General features: G+C 48.1%; 2 protein-coding genes across 9 annotated transcripts in view; one reads left to right on the forward strand and one right to left on the reverse strand.

The window, feature by feature from the left end:
- The window catches only part of meis1a (Meis homeobox 1 a), a 28,172-nt gene extending 15,817 nt beyond the window's left edge, over window positions 1–12,355 (reverse strand). The window contains exons 1-7 of one of the 4 annotated variants that reach the window (XM_085278250.1): window positions 12,219–12,355; window positions 6,853–7,079; window positions 3,726–3,867; window positions 3,392–3,442; window positions 3,111–3,161; window positions 2,783–2,929; window positions 1,882–1,993 (exon numbers count right to left, since the gene is read on the reverse strand). In XM_085278250.1, the coding sequence (XP_085134376.1) occupies window positions 1,882–1,993; window positions 2,783–2,929; window positions 3,111–3,161; window positions 3,392–3,442; window positions 3,726–3,867; window positions 6,853–7,079; window positions 12,219–12,287 (799 nt within the window). In that variant the 5' untranslated portion in view covers window positions 12,288–12,355. Of the gene's footprint in view, window positions 1–1,881; window positions 1,997–2,782; window positions 2,930–3,110; window positions 3,162–3,391; window positions 3,443–3,725; window positions 3,868–6,852; window positions 7,080–8,253; window positions 8,577–12,218 lie in introns of those variants that run through there. The other 3 variants (XM_085278249.1, XM_085278252.1, XM_085278253.1) reach the window with 3 other exon arrangements.
- spred2a (sprouty related EVH1 domain containing 2a) lies at window positions 12,239–23,231 on the forward strand. Of its 5 annotated transcripts, XM_085278240.1 has the most exons (7): window positions 12,417–14,481; window positions 14,565–14,785; window positions 16,107–16,281; window positions 17,694–17,862; window positions 17,942–18,006; window positions 19,368–19,532; window positions 19,654–23,231. In XM_085278240.1, the coding sequence occupies exons 2-7, from the start codon at window positions 14,622–14,624 to the stop codon at window positions 20,326–20,328; spliced, it is 1,413 nt and encodes a 470-aa protein (XP_085134366.1). In that variant the 5' UTR covers window positions 12,417–14,481; window positions 14,565–14,621; the 3' UTR covers window positions 20,329–23,231. The 5 variants fall into 5 exon arrangements, with proteins under 5 accessions (XP_085134368.1, XP_085134369.1, XP_085134366.1 ...); XM_085278242.1 differs by lacking the exons at window positions 12,417–14,481; window positions 14,565–14,785 and adding an exon at window positions 12,239–12,372; XM_085278243.1 differs by lacking the exons at window positions 12,417–14,481; window positions 14,565–14,785 and adding an exon at window positions 12,239–12,372 and having other exon boundaries at window positions 19,368–19,523.
- Window positions 23,232–23,313: the final 82 nt, after the last annotated feature.

Genomic DNA, 23,313 nt, shown 5'->3' on the forward strand with positions numbered 1-23,313 from the left:
TAAAACTTAGTACCGGCCGCCATTGTTGGAAACTGGAGTTTGGCTGGGCCGTGCTATGAATTCTGGGATATGGTGGGCCACGAAGGACACACCCGACCCATCCTTCAAATTCGGGGAAAAGGAGGACGCATTTGTCGGCCGCATTCGGAGGAGTCTACGAATGTGGACAGCCTTCAGCGCGTCGCTGTGACGTAATCGGTCTACAAATGCGTCCTCAGGAGGATGCAGCCCATGAATTTGGACACGCCCTCAGTCTTCCTGTTAGCGCGCCTGTCATGTCTGTTGGTCACATGATCAGTAACTGGAGGTTCCCGTATCGATGCATCAAAGAGTTCACTCATCTTTGCTTTGGTCAGCACAGAAGCAGCTTAACATTATTAAAGGCGCTAATGTGCACGTCTCCATCAGCCTTCAGGGCCACAGGAGGAAACACCACAACGGGCTAATGTTCACAGCTGTGCACGCTCAGTGGGCTGTCTGTGCTGCTGGAGCCTTTTGGGACATTTCAATAACATTATCTGACCAATGACACGGCTCCTATGAAGTTACTGTAACAGACCGTCCAGGAAGTCTGAGCATGCTGACTGTGCTAGCTAGCTAGCATTAGCTGATAACTAATTTAGATGCAGTCACCTGACCCAAACCCAACATGGCGGCTGCTAAAATGCCAACAACAAGATAATGTGGAAACCAGTGAGCGAAGTCACGGTGGGTATAGCCATCTTTTTATACAGGCTATGGCTTCCATGTCAAAGAAAGTCGGAGATCCAGCACACAAACGTTTACCTGTGACTCCAGTGACTCCTCCCATCCAGTAACTTCCAAAGCTGAGTTACTGCTCAGGTGAGGCAGGAAACATGCAAATGTTTGATTTGCAAACGAGCTGATTTTCAGCTCCGTCTGTCAGCCGGCACCACCTGCTTCACAGGTGTGTCTCAGAAGGCTGCTCCTCCCAGAGTCAGGGATGCTTAATGTGTCCCACAAACAGGCATCCAGAAAGCTCATGCAAATATGGCTACAACCAATCAGCAACCAGATCTGACAGGAGGGGATAAAAACGAACATCAAGCCGACAGAACGGCAAACGTTTGGTTTGAAGTAAAGAAAAGAGTGTTTGTCGTCTTCTGCTCAGGCAAATGATGAGAAATGAAAGTGACGCCTGTTCAGCATAAATCCATAAAAACCACCATCATGAGCAGGCAACCACATGGCATACAGCGGGACAGCAGCCGGCCGGGGTCCGACCTGCGGCCCGTCGACCGGCAGCCCTTTGCCTCATGTCTCCCTCTCCGCTCCATCTACAGCGTCTGTGTCCAATAAAGTCCAGAAAATGAATAAATCTCTGCACAGCCCAACACGACGTCACGTTAACCTCACAGATGACTTTAGAATGAGACGTGAGAGAGAAGCTGAGCAAAGCTTTTAAAAATCCCACCCCCGCCAAGATGTGGACTGGAGGTCAGAGCTGCGGGTGGACTGTGGCGGTGCTAACGTGTAAACGTAGGCGTGGACAGAGAAACTACGGGGCCCGCTCCAGCTGGACCGAGACCAGCGGCTCGAAGCCAGAGCTCCTGGAGCCCAGTCAGCCTGTGACACCAGGATCATTTATTTCTACTCTGAGTTTCAAAACACCTCCAACTGCAAAGAACCGCGGTTTGTACTTTACTGTCAGGTTAAATGTCCCAGAAGAGCGCTTTTCTTCAATCTACAGCCACTCCTGAGGCAGAGCAGCCTCAGTGACATCATGAGGGGGAGGAGCTGGAGTGCAAGTGGGTTGTAAAAGAGCTTGCAGAGACGTGTTTGAACGCTACGCTCAGTTTGAGTTTTTTCAGGAATAAACAGAGTCTGACAGCAGGGTTTGTCTTTGGTCTCCACGTGTACCTGGCTCGCTGCTGTTGTCGCCGCTGTGAGACGCGAGTCCTCCGCTGGCCGGTCCCGGCGTCCCAGCCGACCTGATCGATGCCGAGTCGTTGTGATCTGTGCTCCACGAAACCTGCTGAAACAAAAATGGTAAATGGCCTGTATTTGTGTAGCGCTTTACTAACTTACTTAGTCCCTAAGGACCCCAAAGCGCTTCACACAACCAGTCATCCACACATTCACACACTGGTGATGGCAGCTACGTTGTAGCCACAGCCACCCTGGGGCGCACTGACAGAGGCCAGGCTGCCGGACACTGGCGCCACCGGGCCCTCTGACCACCACCAGTAGGCAACGGGGGAAGAGACTGTCGGAGCCGGGGCTCGAACCGGCAACCTCCCGATTACAAGACGAACCGCCCACTCTTGAGCCACGATCGCCCCTAACAACAAACATTCATCAGGTCTGTTTCCAACTGGATCCGACGCTCCCGCAAACGCCTTCACCTCTGCCAGCGATGCTAGCGTCCGGTCTGGAAAGATGAGCAGCTTCCATTAGTAGCTGCTGCTTTAACACGCACTCATCGTGATTAAGATATTTCACGCCGTCAGGTTTGTGCGAGGGTTTAAGACTCAGAGTAACGGGAAGCCTGGACTATTTATACACACAGAGGACTGAACACAGAGAAGAAAACCAGCAAAAACTATTCAAGTGAAAGCTTAAAAAAGGCTGAAACATGGAAGTACTAAAACATACTAAACATGAACATGACTCTGGGAAACAGGAAGGATCAAACAGTCCTGTTATGCGTCCATAACAGGACGTACAGGAGCGTTTCTGACTCCACCCTAAACTCTACATGAGCTACAACAAAATCAGAGAAGACGATGTATTTTGTGCCTCACGAGTTGAGTGAGCTCACCCGATCCACGAGGTTCCCCGACGACCTGACAAAGTCCTCGCCGTCTGACTTGTTTCCGTCTCTGTTGTCTATAACCAGGTCGATCGGCATTTTGCCTTTCAGACAGCTGATGTATCGATGGCAGAAGTTATCGCAGAGCTCGTGAACCTGGAAATAAGATGCAGAGGCGGGCCTGACGTGGAGATGCTTTCACCACCAAAGAACCACAATAAGCAAACAAAATCGGTAAAGTTGAAATCAAACACAGTGACGACGGCGCCGTGCTCAGGATTAAGCCGGGATTAGCGGCACGCTGTAATCGCAGCAGATGTTGGTTAGTTGGACTGACCTTCTCCAGCTCCAGGAGGTGGAAACGCAGCACCTGGATCGCCTGAATCATCTGTGAGAAACACAAATCCATAAATGCACACATACAGAACATACACACTGCACCGCTGCTCTCCTGTACTGTCAGATACATGACATGAAATCCCAGATGTTCCAGCATGATCCCATTACCTTTGAAGTGCTGGTATTCCCCCCGGGACTACATGACTGGGCTTCATAGAAGCTCAGAGGCCAGTTAGGCTGAGAGTGTGCTACCTGCAGCTACCTCTTTAAATGACTCACCAAGTTATCGAGCTCTGGGTTGGATGAAAACAGCGGCTTCTCCGAGCGGATCTGCACACACAGACAAACGAGGATGATTATGGGAAACCTGCAGAGCGCATCCCGGTGATGTACGCTCATCACGTTTGGCTTAAAATGCTCTGAAGTGTTTAAAAGTCCTGTTTTGTCTCCAGAGACTGAAAAGTCACAGCAGGTGGGATGAATGAGGCTTTCTCAGGTGGCAGAAGCTAAAGCTTCAGCCACACTGCTGCTGGAGCTTTAGCTTCTTCTCCACGAACCCTCCACCCTGATGGGCAGGGCCCGCCTCAGACATGAACCACCGCTTCCTGTTCACCTGTTTGGAGAAGACGGCGATGTCCTCGCTGAAGGAGTCGGAGGAGCAGACGTCTCCCCCGGCCACGGCGCTCTCCCTCGGCGTGCAGGTTGCCAGTTCACATTTCTCAAAGATGAGTGCGAGCAGCGGGAATAAAGGATGTCTGCAGGAGGAACAGAGGAGGAGGAGGTCAGACGGAGCTCCAACACGTTTCCTGCTGCTGAAACTCTATCCGACAAATCTGTCACACACTGCTGTGCACGGTTTCACTTTAAACGTGTCTTCTTCACAGGAAGTTAGTCCATTTTTTTCCTTCCAGTCTTCAAGCTCAACGCGACTCTTTCATCTCGTTCTTCGGCTTTTTCCAGAATCCCTGTGAGCTCGCTTCGGCTGCAGGAAGCAGACCGAGGAGGCTGCCTGTAGGAGCTGCTCGGCCTTCTTCAGACTTTCTATGTCTTTGTGTTTGCTTACGCTGCACTCAGGAATACCATGGCCTCTTTAGCAGAGCACACTGAAGACTTTACAGCAGTGCAGCCTCGCTGTGTGGAGGAGGCATGAATCTGTGTGTGACTGAATCTCCCACAGGAGTAAAACAAGGAGCTCAAACAGCAGAGGAGGAGTGAGACTTTGAAAAAGGGACTGAACAATGTCGACGCAAACCGCTCATCCATCAGCAGAGGGCACATTTGAAGATTTTAATGATAACTTCTAAAGTTCTCTGCTCTCGCAGTGCTAGCATGTAGCTCGCTACAGAAGAGGAGCCAGCACAAAGGGAGTCACGGCTTTTAGGTGGCAGGAAAACTCACACAAGGAAACACGTGACTGTGCGAAAAATGTAAGACAGACAAGACCAAACTCTAAGATTCATTTCAGAGCTTTACAATCAGGTCTGTACGTGATGAACTGCTTAAATATACTTTTATGAAACTTCTTCTTACCAACCCAACTGAAGTTAACTGACCTCTGATGTCATCAACAGATTCAAAAAGTCAGGAGAAATATGCTCTCTCTTTCTAGTCCCTGTCAGGACTCTTGCTGCAGCATTTTGGATTAGCTGAAGGCTTTTCAGGGAGTTTTTAGGACTTCCTGATAATAATGAATTACAGTCGTCCAGCCTGGAAGTAATAAATGCATGAACTAGTTTTTCAGCGTCACTCTGAGACAGGATATTTCTAATTTTAGAGATGTTGCACAAATGGAAGAACGCAGTCTTACATATTTGTTTAATATGTGCGTTGAAGGACATGTCCTGGTCAAAAATGACTCCAAGGTTCCTCACAGCGTTACTGGAGGCCAAGGTAATGCCATCCAGAGTAAGAATCTGGTTAGATACCATATTTCTAAGCTTTTCAGGGCCGAGTACAATAACCTCAGTTTGATCTGAATTAAGAAGCAGAAAGTTAGCGGCCATCCAGGTCTTTATGTCTTTAAGACATTCCTGCAGTTTAACTCATTGGTGTGTGTTATCTGGCTTCATGGACAGATAGAGCTGGGTGTCATCTGCATAGCAGTGTAAATGTATGCTATGTCTTCTAATGATGCTGCCTAAGGGAAGCATGTATAATGTAAACAGAATTGGTCCTAGCACTGAACCCTGTGGAACTCCATAATTAACCTCAGTGTGTGAAGAGGACTCTCCATTTACATGCACAAACTGGAGTCTATTAGATAGATATGATACAAACCACTGCAGTGCAGTACCTGTAATACCTACAGCATGTTCTAATCGCTCTAATAGGATATTATGGTCGACAGTATCGAACGCTGCACTGAGGTCTAGCAGGACAAGCACAGAGATGAGTCCACTGTCAGAGGCCATAAGAAGATCATTTGTAACCTTCACTAAAGCTGTTTCTGTGCTGTGATGAGCTCTGAAACCTGACTGAAACTCTTCAAATAAACCTCTGCAGATGATCTGTTAGCTGTTTTAGACAGACAGACATTTTAATGATCCCACAAATCTACAACACACAACAAAGAAACAACACAGTTAAACAAAAGTGTTGCGGACGCCCAGACTAGTGCAGGAATTTACACACTTTCAAGAAGGAGCCGTCTCATTATTGCTGCCACACCTTCATCATCCCTACAGCTCAACACCGACATGTGATACACGAGGAAGAAAACAGCTCAGTGATCAACACTGAAGCAGCAGCACTTAGTAATCATTACAGGTCATAACACACAACATTAAAACAAAGTCAAACACAAATCATGATGTTATATTTTAGTACAAAACTTAATTTTGTTGTTTTTTGACAGCAAAGTTAATTAATAATCTTGAAGTATTAATTTGTCATATATAACAGATTTTTAAAATTTGAACGTTTTAGTTTTGTGGCATTTTAGGTAAAACATAACAGCTGATCATGAACATATTTAAATACAGTGAAGGATCAAACTCAGACTATGAAAATATGTTGGACAGATGCTTTAAATGTAATATAAAAATATAAACAGTGATTCTCATAATTTATTATTTACTCTATTAAAATGTTTTACAATTGCTTAATTATTGTTTTTAATTTTTTTTTTTTTGAAACAAAAAAGAAAAAAAGAAATTATTGTTTTTAAAACTTTTAATTAAACAAGAGAATATTTAACATTTTAAAGACTCACTTCTTTTTTTACACATATATGTAAAAAAATAAATAAATATACATATATATATTTTTTCCATTGTTAAGACAAACTGATGTAATAAATCTAAAGAAATCAAAGAGTCAGCTGCAGCCGTCCCCTGCAGGGTCATTAATACAAATGCAGCTGAGAAACATGAACTCAAACATGTCGTTTTACACTAGCAAAGCTGTGACAACACGTTTGATAGGAAATCATTTTTATTATGAGAACACTCAAAATATCAGGAAAATGCTGACACACACACACACACTCTCTCTCTCTCTCTCTCTCTCTCTCTCTCTCTCTCTCTCTCTCTCTCTCTCTCTCTCTCTCTCTCTCTCACACACACACACACACACACACACACACACACACACACACGCTGCTTCAGGCACGAGTTTATTTAAACACAAACAGAAACGCAGCAGCACAGCAGAGACGATGGATCGTTAGCGGGTCAGTGTGTGTGCGTGTGTGAACTTGCTGAATGAGCTCCTGTGTGGTTAAACCGTGAACACGTCCTTACCCGTAAATGGCGTCTTTGTCCCTCTTGACGGCGTCCCCGGCTGTGGCGGCCATGTTGCCGCCGCTGCTGTGGGTGGACTGGGCGTACTGGTGTGGAGGGTAGGTGGCGGCGGCCAGGTGAACGGCATGCAGGGAACGTGCAGCTGCAGCGGCGTGAGGGTGGCGGTGGGGAGGGTCTCCATACACCCCCCCCACCACGTCCAGCCCGTAGTGGGCGAGCTCTTCATACTGAAACACAGATAAGAGAGGTGTGACCTTTGACCTCCTCCTCCGTCCAGTCAGACAGAAAAATCAGAAAAGCTGAAAAACAGCAACTGCAGGTGTTCCTGTTTTTTTGTCCCCCCTGCTGCGATCCAGACGTTTTCCCAGATGTTGGAGACGCTTCAGCCCCAAAACTCAAAGTTTGAGTCACGTCAGATTTCACTCAACAGGTGTTCCTATTATTCTGTCCACCCACGTTTACGTGCATCAAAACTGCAGCAACTCAACACGCGCGCGCGCTCACACGCGCACGCACACAGGCTGTGGCCAAAATATTATGAACACAAACACTCAGCTGAAAAAAGGTTTGAAAGTTTCTGAATCACAAAAAACTTCGCATCGCGAAAAAATTACAAATCATAAAAATAATCCTGAGCGAAAGATTCAATTTATAAAGTTTCACCAAAGTTTGTCAGCAAGAATCTGTTTATGATTCAGCGTAAATTTAATAAAAGACACAAGTTACACTTTTCTCGAATTAAAGGACCATAATTATTATTGTTGTTACATTGTTATCATATTAGTATTACTAACATCATATTATTATATTATTATTATTGTTGTTATTTTTTAATGTCGTTGTTAAAAATAGAAGAATATTAAAATAAACGAATAAAAACGTTTTTTAGTAAATAATTTCCGTTTTCGTTCTTTTTAATTTTCGGAGTTTGAGAAAAAGACAAAACGAAACGAAATTCTCGTTCGTTCAAAAAAATAATAATAAAAGGAAAGAATTAATTTGTTTTTATTTAGAATAATCACGGATATCAGATTTATCTCCTTGAAGCAGAAGCTCAATGAAAACATCCGGATTTACCGCTTTTATTAATCCGCTGGTTCTTATTTTCGCCGCACTTCTCATTCTGCGCTTGAAAAACTAAATTAAATTAAAATGAGATTTTAAATCTTTAAAAACAAAATAAAACAAAACTTTTAATGTGTAAAAATAAAACGGCGTTCACGTCATGAAACAAAAACGGTATTTTTATTTCCTCGTGACCTTTTCCACGGTCACGTTTCTCGTGGTGAAACTTTTTTAGTTTCTGAAACTTTTTCTTTGTTTTTCGGCGACTTTGATGAAAAGCGTCGCGCGGGGTTTTCTTGAAAGCAGCGCGTGCCTCCGCGCTCCGTTTATACCCACCCGTTGCGCCATCGGCCCCGGCTCTCCTCGCGGGCTCCCGCTGCCTCCCGCGGGGCCAAACTCGCATCCAAGTCCCGGTACCGGATCCCGAATCCCGTCCGCGAGCCTAACAGCGCAAGCCCGAGCAGGAGCGGGGTCCCTCCGCGGACACACGCGGTCCTGCTCCGCGCCTCCGGCTCCAGCAGACCGAGCGGCGGATTGGTGAGCGGCCGGTCCGATCCGGTGACTCCAAAGCGGCGCTGAGGTGACGCCGAGCCGCCCGCGGAGCTCCGAGCCTTCAAAACCCCATCGCAGCTCCGCGAGGAGGCCGAGCAGGGGGAGGAGGGAGGGCCGCTCCCCCCCCCCCCCCCCCACTTAAAGGAGCAGATTTCCTGCGCGTGCCCGCGGCTGTCAAACAGACACGGGGACGCGCGTCACCGGAGCAGTTCTGAGGTGAAAGTTTTCCTCAAACACATCGTGCACCTTCCTTCCCCTTACACGTACGCGACTCTACTGACGTCAGCCTTTGCGCGCGGGGCCTGCTGCCTGTGTGACGTTCTGACGTCATTAAAACGTTTTAAGTTTAAAACTAAAGAAATCCCAGTTGTCCTGTTTACACGGCGGAAACCTGCAGTCAGCTGACTCTGAAGAGTGACGTGATGATGACGAAACGTCCAGGTGAACGCATTCAAACTTTTGGATTTATTTACCTGGATGATTGAGCATGCGTCAAAACAAAGCAACCCTAAGCTTCATCTGCTGGTCCACTGCGCCCTCTGCTGTTCGCCGTCCGTCCTCACAGCTTCGTTTATTTCCGACCACCCTACCAAACACTCACGTTCTCCTCAGTCGGGTTTAAAACGGATGTTTATTCAGAATAAAAATAAAAATAATACATTCATCTGTGAACTATAAGGGCGACCGTGGCTCAGGGGGTTGGGAAGCGTATCTGTAACCGGAAGGTCGCCGGTTCGATCCCCGGGCTCTCTGTCCTGGTCGTTGTGTCCTTGGGCAAGACACTTTACCCTACTTGCCTACTGGTGTTGGCCAGAGGGGCCGATGGCGCGATATGGCAGCCTCGCTTCTGTCAGTCTGTCCCAGGGCAGCTGTGGCTACACCTGTAGCTGCCTCCACCAGTGTGTGAATGTGAGAGTGAATGAATAGTGGCATTGTAAAGCGCTTTGGGTGCCTTGAAAAGCGCTATATAAATCCACTCCATTATTATTTTACAATGATCGAGCTGCTTTTATTAAATGAATTTATATTTTTAGAGCTATTAAAAACAGAAATGTGCTGCAAAGATCACACAGCTGCCTGTTAGCCCAGAAATATGTTCCTGGAACCAGAGGCGTGGACTCGAGTCACATGACTTGGACTCGAGTCAGACTCGAGTCATTAATTTTATGACTTTAGACTTGACTTGAAAAAATGTTCTAAGACTTGTGACTTGAATTGGACTTTTACACCAATGACCTGGGACTTGAATTGGACTTGAACCGGTTTACTTGAAAAGACTTGATATTTTACCCCAAATATAAAATTTAACATGCATATTATATAGAGATTGAAAATGTGACGTCATTCACGGGTAGAACCACAAAGGATTCTGGGAACTCGTGGCAAGCGGTACTAGTGCTCGCAGGCTTTCAATTAAAATCAGTTATACAGCGATAAAAAGAAACACAAAAATGTCAAGAAGCTGTTGTATTATTAACTGCAATAGCCGGTCACATGACAGCCACGGGAAGCCGACGGGTAAAGAGATCAGTTGTTATCGGATTACGTCGTTGAAGAGAAATTGTTCGAGCCATGTTTCCAAAGTAACAAAGAGGCGACTGGATTGCAGCCATTCAAAGACCAAATATAACGTCCCAGAACACTCCAGCTCACAGGTTAGTCTGCTCCAAGCATTTACACGAAGGTCAGTTTGCTGTTGTAGTTAATGCGTCATTTTCATAACATAATTAGTGATATAGGTTACAAGCAAGTCTGGCGCTGAACAGAAATTGTTGCGCTATGCTCCTTTATTTATTGTGCATAAATAGTGAATTGTCCTGACACAATATTGCGTTTCGCTTCTGTTATTATGGTACATTGACAAAAACATATACTTTTATTCACAGGATAAAACAGGTTTTTTGTATCACTAATTGCCCAGTACGATTACAGCATACAGTATTGTTGTCACTGCTACATTTCTGTGATGGGTACCAGAAATTATTTCCACTACTAATTAATTACCATTGAGCTCAAAGGTCCTATTAATAAACGGTTAACGAATGTGTATTTATGACGACGATTTGTGAGACTGGTAAACTTATGATACGTACGATGGTCTTTCGTTCTACACGGTGCATTTCAAGGTCCTGCACCCATCCGTCGGTAAACTGTACCTGGGCTTGTTGCAGTGACCTGAAGTTACTAAACTTCATGAGTGTATGCACTCACTCCAAGAACCGTATGATTATAAATATGCATATAAATATGCTAAGATGAGATAGCTGACTTCATCTAACTAGCAAATGTTGTCCAGGCTACGTTGGTGATACAGTTTTTTTTTAATGTGTATGATATTTTTGTCATGCGATTTTAAAGCTGGTCCTACAACCGCATCCAAGAATAACATGCAGCTTATCTCAGAACTGTCGGTGAAAATTATTCTTGGAGCTAGGTTTAATTGAGCTGCATTTTAAAGAGGTGCAATTTCACAATTTGTGTATATTTTCTAAGTTCACTATTTTATCATGTGTTGAGAAAAACACAGATTTTAAAATTACATGGTCTAATATTTACATTTAGCATAACTGCAACATTATTTTTTCGTTTTTTTTTTTTAAAGACTCGAAAGGACTTGAAATTCAAAGTTTCAGACTTGTGACTTGACTCGGACTTTTACACCAGTGACTTGAGACTCGACTCTGACTTGCCTGACATTACTTGAGACTTGACTTGAGACTTGAGGATAAAGACTTGAGACTTACTTGAGACTTGCAAAACAATGACTTGGTCCCACCTCTGCCTGGAACTGTGAAAACTGTGGATTCATCCACCCAAATCTCTGAGTACCCAAACTGGAGCTCCGCCTCCCCGGACGCTCTGTTAGCACAGTAACCTCACAGCAGCCATGTTATTGGTCACACGGTGTCTTTAAAAATGCTCCAACACCACAAACACGGTCCAGCTCAGGTGAAGCCAGCAGACAGCCGCCTGTGTCACCATTCACCTGTGAGTCAAAGAAGCCACGCCCCTAATAATAGAAACGGGTGAGTTGTAAAAACATCCTTAGGTGTTATGAAGGTAGAAATGTTTTACAGAGACGAAACAGTTTGAGTATCAGGCTGTAAACATGTTTGTTTTAACATGGAGTCTATGAGGACCGACTCACTGCTGCCTCTGCTGGACGTCAGAGGAACTGCAGGTTTGGCGCTTCAGCGCTTGCTTCATTAATCAGCTCCAGATTAAACCTCATTAACACACACAACGCTGCAGTTGCACAGTTCGGCCACCTGGTGGGACTGGAGCACAGACTTCTATTAATGTGCCTACAGGCTGGAAGCAGACTGGGGCTCTTATTTTGAAGAGTAACTCAGCTTTTAAAATGAAATATCTGCATTTAAAACAAGGAAAGAACTGAAACAGACCGTTAAACACATAAAACATCTAAACGATTATTATTATTATTATTATACGGTGACGCCACGTGACTCTGCAGTCCTTCGGGTCTGACGTCACCCCTCCCCCGCCCCCTCCCGCTCCTCTCCGTCTGACTCTGAATCCAACATGGAGAAATGAGGAGATGGGGCTCGTCCGGGGCCATCCGCACCGACACCAGCGCTCCATTTTCGGTCACCGCATTCCAGCCCGCTCCGGTGGGGGAGGAGGTGACGGAGGAGGCAAAAAAGGCGGAGGTGGAGGAGGTGAAGGAGACTGGATGAGCTCCACTGATTGAGGACTGGGAGGAGGAGGTGTTGGGGGGGAACACTCACCGGGATTAACGCCGAGGAGGCGCGGAGGGAGCGGGGGAGGACCGGGCGCTGCTCCTGCTGAGGAAACATGAGCACCGCGCGCGCTGCCGCGGTGGGAGCTCCTTATGACCGGAGGTGAAATGGGAAACATGAGCGAGGACACGCGCCCGGACGAGTGAGTACCCACGAGAACAAACGGGCTCATCTTCGTCCTCCTCCTCAGAGGGAGCTGAACGTGAACCTCCTGCAGGAGCTCAGCAGCTCCTCCATCATCACATGAGTCATCCTCAGAGGCTGCACGTGCTCAGCCTCATCTGGGCAGGCGCAGGGTGGCTCAGTGTGACTCCGAGGCTCGCTGATTTCACACACACACACACACAGGATCACTGTGAGCCACCCACAGTGTGCCCAACATCAGGGTGGTGTTTGTGTGTGGTGGGGGGCTCATATTTGATAAAACCGTCACGAGCTAATGGTTTGTGCTCACAGGTGCAGCACAACTCTGCTGCTCCAATTGGTCTGACTTTTGACCTTTTGGAGGGCGGAGCCAAATGTGATTGGTCCCTTTTACAGCCCTGTGATTCATTTACTGCCTTAACGCAAGTTTTGTGCTGATCCGTACAGGTCGAGCAGCTGTGCTGCCAGGTGGGGGCGGTGTCCACCTCGGTGTCCCGTCATCCAATGAGCTGCAGAGTCTGCAGGTCTGAGCTTGGCGTGCTGTTTTTCATGGTTTTCGTGCTTCTCTACCTCCTTTCCCCGCCACTTGTAGCCAATCAACATTCGCATTGCGCACAGCCCAGCTACACGCTGTTGGGGTTTTGGAGGACTGTAAACTGTCTGTTGGCCGACACCACCGCAGTGCCATGAAGCAAGCATTACAGCGTGGCAGCAAGATAAGCGCTGCTTCGCTGTAATGCAGTAAACTCACCCTGTAATCAGTCTGTGGCCCCGCTGTCGGGCATCGGCGTCTCCTGCAGCTGGTAGACCCAGAGTGACCCTCCACAACTGATCCTGGACTGCAGTCCAGCAGGAACGAGAAGCTAGCTGGGACTGAGTTCTGCTACAACAGTGTCCTGCTGTCCGTCCAGCTGGTGAGGAAAGAGCTGGAGCAAGCTGGGTAACAATCAGATTTTCAAAATAAGAGAGCCACTCATTTTCCTCTGAGACAAAAGAACAGCATAACGCTCACGGCTTTGACCAATCAGGTGCCACATCCACCCACCTGATGGAGAACAGTCAGACCCTGAATATGAAACAGAAGGCTGAAGGATGTCCGGCGCTCGTATTCTGACTGTGTCTGTGCTCATTACGCCTCCTCGATCATTCACAAGCTCCTAAATCCTTCATCTTGGTAGTCGTCCAACCACATAGCAGCTTTCAGTTTGATGCTAGCTGATGGAGCTGACTGGAAGGTGAAGAGTGAGGGAACGAGTTTCTGCTGGAACAAACAGGCTCTGTCTCTTTTGGTGTTTAGAGCGAGTAGTAACTTCCTGTAATCCCTCCAGAACCATCTGCAGTGTTTCATAGTACAAACAAACCACTGCTGTTTGAACCCAACTGAGACAAACCCAGCTTGGCTCTTTGGTTTGAATCGTGCTGAGGATGTTCGGGAGGTTTATCAGGGAAGCCAACTGGGAGCCGACACTGGGGTGGACCTGAACTTGCTGGAAAGCAAGTCAGATGGACATAAACAAAAACATATAAAAGTAAAGCATCTTTCACCGCAGACAGCGCGGTCACAAAGCTCCTCGCCTGTCAAGTAATACGTGTAATTATTACTTTTACTGCAGTCTGCTGTTGTTGCTGAAAGCTGCTCTTATTTCACCTGATCAGGTAGTAGCCGAGCTTGGTATGGAGACACAGCTAGCCACAGCAAGTAATCAAGCGTCAGTGATTTAGCCTCGCACGGCGAGGGTTGAGTCTCCTCCTGCTAACATCATCATGTGACGTAGACGAGATGGAGTTTGAAAAAGTTGTTAATAACTTGGTAACATTAGAAAGGAAAGCTGTGATGATGATGATGATGAAGAGAGGACGGCAGCTCTGACCATGTCCATAAAACAGGAAGTTGGGCAGGTGCAGGCAGAGCACTTTCAGATTAAAACCCCTGTTGACAGTTAACCACGTCACACTCAGTCAGGCGTGTTATTGTTACTTCAGTGAAGATGTCGGCCTGCGGTTCTGTTAACAGTCCGAGTGGCCCAGAGGACGAGGCTGGTAGTGGGTCTGGAAGTGTGGCTGGTGGGCGGGGTCACCTGTGATGGCCGTGGTTTACCTGAGACAGGTGAAGAGTGCAGACAGGCAGCAAAGTGGTGTGAAATAAAAATACTCGTGTGTTACTAATGATGACCTTTGACCTTTCTCCAGCCTTTGCTCTGAAATGTTGGCACGGGCCGTGTCTCCTTGGAGACCTACTCTGAGGTCATGACCACACAGCCTTCTTCTGACAGGACGTTTCCTGATTGCACCCTGATGTTCGATGATCAGCGACGTTCTCAGGGACGACAGTCGGCTCGTTCGGGTCTCATCTGGGCTACTTTGGGCTCAGTCAGTGGAAACGTGTTTGACGGCAAACAGAAGACACGAAGGTGTGTACCTTCCTGGTTCTGGGTGGTGTAGATGCCAGCTTGATGTGCAGATGTGGGTCGCTATCAGTCGAGGCTATCAGGAAAGCTTGATGTATTGATCCTCCGATAGAGTGCTGTCCTCTTGTCTGTGATAGTGTCATGCTCAAACCTTCAGTCCTGCTGTTTAGCTCTGAGATTCTTCCCCGTTTCACCAAAGTGAGGGACTGTTTTTTTATCAACTGATGCTCCAAACCAGCCAACAGCGAGCTGACGCCTTCAGTCAGCTGTGACCTGACAGTCTGAGCCAAAGACTTTGGCACCTCGTCGCGCTGCTCAGCGTTTGAATTTGTAAGTTTGTTCACTTACAAAGTAAGAAACAGACTCGTTTTTATGGCACTTTCATTTTAATGGAGAGAGAAAGAAGACCATCAAACAAACATCCAGAAAAACATCATCAATTGATTTGCGTGTTCTTTGGCTCGTAGTTGTGTTTCTGTTTCACCGATACGACAGATCGGTGGTCTTGGTGACGGTGGTCCCCGCTGTCTTCATTAACAAGCTCCTCCCACCACCTTGCTCATGATCATCCTCACCCCATCTTGCACGGTGGTTGATGTTAGCAGTGACAGCAGCTGCAGGTTAACGTCCTGTGCAGAATGAGGTTGTGCATCCCTGGCGCCGTCCCTTCAAGCGGGTAAAGTGTCTGAAAATGGAGAATCAGTCGGTGAGGGACCGAAATCCAGTGTGTGTGTGTGAGCATGAGTCATCACTGCTTTGCCAGCAGTAACACACACACACACACACACACACACACACACACACACACACACACACACCATCAGTTTGACAGGCAGGCTGAATCACAAAGCAGAGAAAACCTGTGTGTGTGTGTGTGTGTGTGTGTGTGTGTGTGTGTGTGTGTGTCGGCAGCAGCAGATCTCAACAGCCTGTTGTCAGTGGAGACGGATGGGACACGGTGACCGTGGAAACAGGATGTAGGAGAAAGCCAAGCAGGAGAGAGAGTCTCGATTTTCTTCGTCTTAATCCCGCCCCCGTGTTCAGTTTTAGCTTTTTGGGGTTTTTTTTTTGGGGGGGGGGGGGTTAGCCGCTGGCAGGTTTCATGCCCCGCCTCCGTGAATTTGCGCTGACTGCAAGAGTCTGATGTGTGTCGCTGCAGAGGAAAAGAGGCTGTCCAACACCGCTCACATTCACCGTGCTATCGGTGTTATGCATTCTGATTGGACAGCGGTCCTGATGAGTGTGCTCGGTCTGGTCACGTGATCTCCCACCTGCGGCTCTCCTCACAGGAGGAGAGCTCAGACTTCCTGTTTCTCTGTTGCAGTGATAGTTACATAGTGCGTGTCAAAGCGGTGGTGATGACCAGAGACGAGTCGAGCGGCGGCTGGTTGGCGCAGGACGGCTGCCTGAGCAGAGTGGGCGTGTGCAGACTGCTGCCGACCGAGCTGCTGGGACGTAACACGTTCCTGATCCACGGAGAACGTCTTAAAGACAAGCAGGTGAGCCCCGAGCCTCGGCACGCACCCTCAGCACCAGGACTCAGCTCCTGCAGAGGACGGCGTCACATGACCCTGACTCTGGAGACAAATACCGCTTACTCTGTTATTATTATTAATAATATAACGTGAGCATTCACAGCTTCGCTCTGATATATGAGACACGCTGCAGATGTCTCAGGCTCCTGTTTGAGACTCGGCAGCGTATCAAAGACTTTCTGCTGTGGGTCACATGCTTGTGCATGTTGGAGGGATTTCCCTCAGTGTTGGCTCATTACTCAAAGAAATGTCATTAATTACTCAGAGTACTTCAAAGTAACTCAGTATTTTACTTCATTACTTCTGCATTTCTCCATAAAATGTGCTGAAACTCGTTGTGTCATCATCACAGTTTAACAACATGAGGTCACAGCCCCACACACCAACACGCTGCTCTGCGCTAAATCAAATCACCTTTATTGTCACATCACGTGTGCAGCTACACGGTACAGCACATGCGAGTGAAATTCTTGTGTGCGAGCTTCACAAGCGACAGAGGTGTGCAAAAAATACAATAACATAAAACAAGCAAAATATAAGGATGGTAATAAATATATGTACAATATAAGAGTGTATGCATTACTGGATGTGTGTACTAAATATGTTTTTCTACGTGTGTGTGTGTATTTTACATATTAAATAGAGTAAACAATAAATAAAATATACAGGTTGGTAGTTGCTAATGACACGCGTGATCGTTCTCTTAGTGTTTAGGTATGAACACAAAGCAAAGATGGAAACCAGCACGGTCGTCATGGTGATTCTACTGTAGAAACATGAACAGGTAGACTGTTGAAGTTCAGCTTTAACATCACTCTGGGCTCTCGGCTAGCTTAGCACTAGCATGCTGTCTGTGCAGGTGCTTGTGTTAGCAGCATAATGCGGTTGTTTCTTCATTATCTCGTCCTTTAGTCCAATAAAAATCAAAGTAGTGTCCACGTCCACGCAGACCGCCCCTATTTTCCTCTGAAATCAGCTGATTGTAGCACAAGTGCAAGAACCAATAAGCGGGATTGACATGCAAGCAGACTAACGGGTCCAAGGAATCGGACCACCGTCTCAGCTGCACCTCCATCATATTTTCAGAAAGGTTTTCGGGAGATAAACTATGGAATATGGGAGAAATTGTTCTTTTGTAAGATTTCAGTATCTCAAAGGTTTGATGATGAGTTTGGCTTCAGTTTAAGGGAGTGATAGAAAATATTTGTGAACGTGGAGGTCCTTTCCTTTGAACCCAAAGTAGTTTTTTCCATTATTAGATTCAGTCGTTGAGGTCAGAGGACGCTTTTGACGCTGTCGGTGTTTCTCGTTGCTGCCATGACATCTTTCTCGATAACGCTGTTGTCTTCTTTGTCCGATGTCTTTGAAACCATCAGGTGATTCTTGAGTGCTTCTTAAAGAAGGATCTAGTCTACACGAAGGCCACGCCCACTTTCCACCACTGGAAGGTGGACAACAAGAAGTGTGGCCTGACTTTCCAGAGCCCGGCCGATGCCCGCGCCTTTGATCGCGGCGTGAGGAAGGCCTTGGAGGACCTAACCGAAGGTAGGTGGCGATAGCTTGAGCTCTGCCTCCATCTGCATTCACGTTGTAGCTCATCAGCTTCTCTGCTGTCTCACTCCAGGGTCGACCACGTCCTCGTCCACGCTGCAGAACGAGGCCGAGCTCGGCGACGATGACGTCTTCACGGTGAGTCACGTGACCCTCCAGCCCTTCACTGTGATGGTGGCAGGATCTGTGGAGGAGTCACTGGAGCTGGTATATTTATTTTTGTCTGACTGGGAGGACACGCATGTCCTCGCAAAGTGTGATGGACGGGAGGGGGTGGGTTTCCTGTTTATGGCCAGGAACATGTCCCCATCCTGTTTGGATTAGTCACAGATACAGCACAAGCAATCTGGTGATGGTGGGAAGGAAGAACTCCCGTTTACAGGAAAGCTCCGGCAGAACCAGGCTCAGAGCAGCCAAACACCCATAAACCCCTCCTGCCTGCTCCAGGAGCTGAAAGGCAAACCTGCGTGGACACCGTGGACTCGAGCTCTCGAGTTCATGCAGGTATAAACAAAACCGAGGAGGGCTTCCAGTCTTGGAGCTCTGTCAGTAACACAGGTGTGAGGTGTGCATGCTTGGATTCCCGGAGGTTTCAGTTACTCTCTGCAGGTCCTGACCTTTCTGTCCCGTCTGTCCATCTTTAAAGAAAGCGGCGTATTGTTTCTGCAGGATGCCGGAGACGATTCAGTAATCCGTCAGTGAGCAGCCGGTTTACAACGCTGACCTCAGAGGAAGGAGCGTGGCTGCAGATCGTTTCAGTTCGGAGGATGGGTGTGTTTTTAAGGAAAATAGTTCTTGGAAAGAGCTCGACTGGGAGGCGCTCGCAGGACAGTGGACATGTAGACCAACACCAGCTGTCACAGTGCTTCCTGTCCTACAGATGGATGGAACGTATATGCTGCAGTGGACATGAAAATCTAGTTCATGCATTTATTACTTCCAGGCTGGACGACTGTAATTCATTATTATCAGGACGTCCTAAAAACTCCCTGAAAAGCCTTCAGCTGATCCAAAATGCTGCAGCAAGAGTCCTGACAGGGACTAGAAAGAGAGAGCAGATTTCTCCTGTTTTGGCTTCCTGTTAAATCCAGAATCTCTACTATCTCTACTTTCAAGATCAGGCTTCAAACTTTCCTTTTTGCTAAAGCATATAGTTAGGGCTGGACCAGGTGACCCTGGATCCTCCCTTAGTTATGCTGCAACAGGTGCACTGGGTGTTTCTTCTTCTCTCCGTGTGTTAACAGACCTCTCTGCACTGAGTCATTAACTCATGCTGTGATTTGATGATATATATAAATAAATCTGAATTGAACTGAAGATATAAGACATGCCGAGAATGATAAGAATGAAAACGCTGTGCTCCTTTGAACTTAACCTGCTCCTGTCCAGGTGATGTGTTACTATGCTACAGTTACTATGGTGATTCAGGAAACTTTCCCTCGCTAATCAGGCTGCATAGCGCCTCCTCTGGAAACACCTTTTCTCCTTTTCTCCTCCAGACTGCCACCGACAGCTCGTCCAACTCGTCCCAGAAGAGAGAGCCAGCGATGCGCACGCTCACCCCGCCCACCTTCTGTGAACCCCGCCGGCACCACTGCATCCTGGGACATTTGTATGAGCAGCATCGGCCCACTGAGCACTACTTCCTGGACCAGGTGAGTACGGTAAGAGCGAGAGTCTCGTTTCTAATTGGTCAGAATGATAAAGCGACTGTGCTGCTGATGTGACAGACAAACACCGCTTTATCCTACGCCGCCTTTAAACACGCTCCACCTCCTCCTGCAGGCGGTGCATATGTTTCCTCGTCACGTCAGCTTCCAGTTGGAGGACGAGGAGGTCGTACGCATCAACCCCCGCGAGCGGACCTGGCTCACCGGCTACGAGGACTACCGCCACGCCAACTCCTCACGCGACAAACTCGCCCAGCTCCACAACCCGGACACTTGCGTGCACTTTACCAAGAGCGAGCCGGCCAAACGCGACTACGCCTACCCGTATCCTCTGAGCTGCGACAGAAAACCCAGCTGCCTGGAGATGGGCGGCGGCCACAGGGCGGTGCTGACGGTGCAGCCGCGAGCCCCGGAGCTCAAAGGCAAACTGCGGAAGGAGGACGCAGAGCGCTCGCGCTGCGTTTACTGTCAGGACATGTTCGATCAAGAGGACAACGGGCGGGGCCGCTGCCACGAGGCGCCTGACCCCATTCAGACGTGCATCCGGCGCGTGACCTTCATGTGGTGCGCGGACAGCCTTCTGTACCACTGCATGTCCGATCCAGAGGGGGATTACTCAGACCCGTGCTCCTGCGACACCACCGACGAGCGTTTCTGCCTGCGCTGGACGGCGCTGGTGGGCCTGTCGCTGCTGGCTCCCTGCATGTGCTGCTACGCCCCCCTCAGGGCGTGCTACCGCTGCGGCGTGGCCTGCCGCTGCTGCGGCGGGAAACACAAAGCTGTGGGCTAAGGCGTTGCAGGCCCCGCCCCTTCCACAGTGACAGCTAGGACTCGCAGCAGGAAGCGGGGCGTTGGAGGTCCCTGTGATTTCTACGTTGTTGTCGTTTTGTCGTCGTTGTCGGTCTTCATAGCTCCAGCTGCATCTCGACGTGCAGAAGCTTCTGTATGAGTCTTACATGATCAGTACGTTTACGCAGACGTTATATTTTTACACTCATGTGTCCAAGCGGCCGGACGCGTGGGTGTGTCTGTATGAATGTTGCTTTAGCGCCACCCACACGCTGCACCACCCGTCACAAAGTCAGCGGCTTCACTCGCTGCTGTTAGCCGAAAAAAGCTTTTTTCTGTTCGCCACCAGAAAAATCACGTGAATCAGCGAATCAGCGAACACGGTGCTCCTGATGCTGAGCTGACCAAACCCTAACTCAAAGCTAAGGGGTCAGAGGTCGAGCCCCTGTTCTCTGAGGGTCATACCGTTAACACAAACCAAAGAGAGACCAACAAAAGTCTACAGCTGCCGTGTTACTAAGCCTCGTGAGGTTTCAGCTTCGTGACGACGCACTCACTACAAAACGTGCACGCGTCATATCCTCGCCGTCCGTCTGTGATCGCGTGAAAGCCGCTCGTTGAGCTCTCAAACTCCAACGAAGAGCGTTCATGTTGAGTCGAGAGCGCATTTGTTCTCGCCGCTCGTCACGTTTCGAGCTGCAATGGCGCTGGACATCGGCTCGCTCGCCTTTCACTTCAAAGAAAACGTCATTAGTCCATTTCCTGGACTACACAGCGTCCACCTTCGCTTTCTTGACGGCTGCCACGACTCTTCATCATCTGCGGCGATCCTGTGATGGCGTACGTCACCTGATTTTGACTCAGACATACGCAGCCGTGTATGTTCGATTTATTCGTGCGTATGTAAAATACAAACATTTCATTGCTTTGGTCTCGCCAGCCGTACACGACCCGGAGGCCGAGGTTGCCCAACCCTGCTCTAGTGTATTTCCTAGTCCACAGCCAGCCAATCAGCACTGTTCTTCACTCTCATTGGTTGTTACCGAAGCTGCTTCAAATGGTAAATGGCCTGTATTTGTATAGCGCTTTTACTAGTCCCCTCTAGGGACCCCAAAGCGCTTTACACACCCAGTCATCCACCCATTCACACACTGGTGGAGGCAGCTACAGTTGTAGCCACAGCTGCCCTGGGGCAGACTGACAGAGGCGAGGCTGCCATATTGCGCCATCAGCCCTTCTGGCCAACACCAGTAGGCAACGGGTGAAGTGTCTTGCCCAAGGACACAACGACCGAGACTGTCCGAGCCGGGGCTCGAACCGGCAACCTTCCGATTACAAGACGAACTCCCAACTCTTGAGCCACGATCGCCCAACAGAGTAGAGCAGCGTTCCTGCCGTCAGTACAAGTGGCTGACTTTGATCAGTTTGATGGTGAAACATGTGTTTCACTGTGCTGGGAGCTCTGGTTTCTGATCCTTACAGTGGGTATTTAACTGGTTTCAGGTTAACTGGAGCAGGTAACCCAGCAGGTCTGACCAGTGTGATGATGACCATTTCTAGAGACAGAATGATGATGAGCGAAGCACTTCCTCAGTCCTGATCACACCTGAGAGTTTCCTTTAATCGCAAATTTAGGATCCGATGCGCTCGGGTGCGGTCTGCGTGCATCTACCACTGCGGGCAGTCTGTGGTCCAGGAACGCCCCCACAGACGCCCCAGGCACTGTCAGTGGGGGTGTTCGTGCTGCATGCTGCAGGTGATGGCAGCTCGCTTAAAAAACCTTCCAGATGCATCGAAGTAAAAATGTTGAATCCTTGAAGGTCCCGGGTCGCAGGAAGCTCTGCGTCGAGCAGCAGACGAGAACACTGCGCTGAACACAACAGCTGGTCTGAAGTTTAGTGACGCGGATGTGTCGCTCGATGTCAGAAGAAGAGATTTCAATCTGAACAAATAACCAATCGTGGAGATCATCCGCTGGCGCTCTACTGTTCAGAACATCTGCAGCGATGCGGTTTCTCCACTTCACAGCCAAAAGCTCTCGACTATTAAAACTCTCAGAATAATGTTTTAATGCAGCTGGAAGATGATCCTGGTGTCACATGTCGGTGCAAAGACGACCCTTCATATCCCCTGACCTGTTTAAACTTTTAAAATTCCCGTCCCCCAAGACGCTTTGTTGGCTCTGTGCATGGGTCACGTTGGCCCCTCCCACACGCTCTTACTGTCTGCTGACATCATGACCCGGTGATGTCCAGCGGACTCTATTTTTAGTTTACGGCTGACGTCAGAATCTAAACGGTGCCACCTGTAGGCTGAGAGCAGTATTACAGTCTTGTGACGTCATCCAGTAATAAATATGAACAGCAGGTGTGAAACAGTAAAAGTCTATTTTATAAAACTGACCTGTAATATAAACGATTTCATTATGAGCTTCATTTTTATAGAAGACGTGTAGCTGTCGTCCGTGACGTGAAACATACGATCAGCCTGTAAGATCCCACGCCGCCGCCGCCGCCGCTCAGCAGGATCGCCCGTCTGTCCGACCTGCGTCTCTGCTGACGTGTCCCTCGTGTGTTTTCCTGTCTGTGGCGAGGAAGGTGAACTGAAAGCAGTGTCTTTGTTTGTTAAAGGAAAGTGCCTGAAGCCTCCTCTTCATCCTGTCCTGATGTACGTTTCCCTCAATCATGTGTAAAGAATATAAGGTGAATTCATAAGTTTGTCTTTTTATATATAATTCACATTTGTACCTATGTAAAAAAACAAAAACACAAAAAGATTCTATATAAATCTATGTATCAGGTGTATGATGTACATTTTCAGTTCTATTTTTTTATTGTTTCTATTATGTGAGTGAGCTGAGGAGATGAATAAACACAAATGTCATCTGGAAATGAAAGGAAACCACTCGGATGGTCAGTCTGTGCGTCTGTCAGGTTGTGGGAGTGGCCTAAAGCATCAGCCTGTGCGTGAGCACGCTGTGAGCAGA

The sequence above is a fragment of the Mchenga conophoros genome, linkage group LG6, assembly GCF_057382185.1.
Source record: "Mchenga conophoros isolate Kocher_MC1m ecotype Shallow Benthic linkage group LG6, M_conophoros_male_GT1.1, whole genome shotgun sequence".
NCBI classification, from domain to species: Eukaryota; Metazoa; Chordata; class Actinopteri; order Cichliformes; family Cichlidae; genus Mchenga; species Mchenga conophoros.

Coding starts and splice junctions, on each gene's coding strand:
- spred2a (XM_085278239.1), top strand. CDS start 14,622: ATGACCACACAGCCTTCTTCTGACAGGACGTTTCCTGATTGCACCCTG. Junction 17,863..17,941: donor CTTGGAGGACCTAACCGAAG/GTAGGTGGCGAT, acceptor GTCTCACTCCAG/GGTCGACCACGTCCTCGTCC. Junction 19,533..19,653: donor TCCTGGACCAGGTGAGTACG/GTAAGAGCGAGA, acceptor CTCCTCCTGCAG/GCGGTGCATATGTTTCCTCG.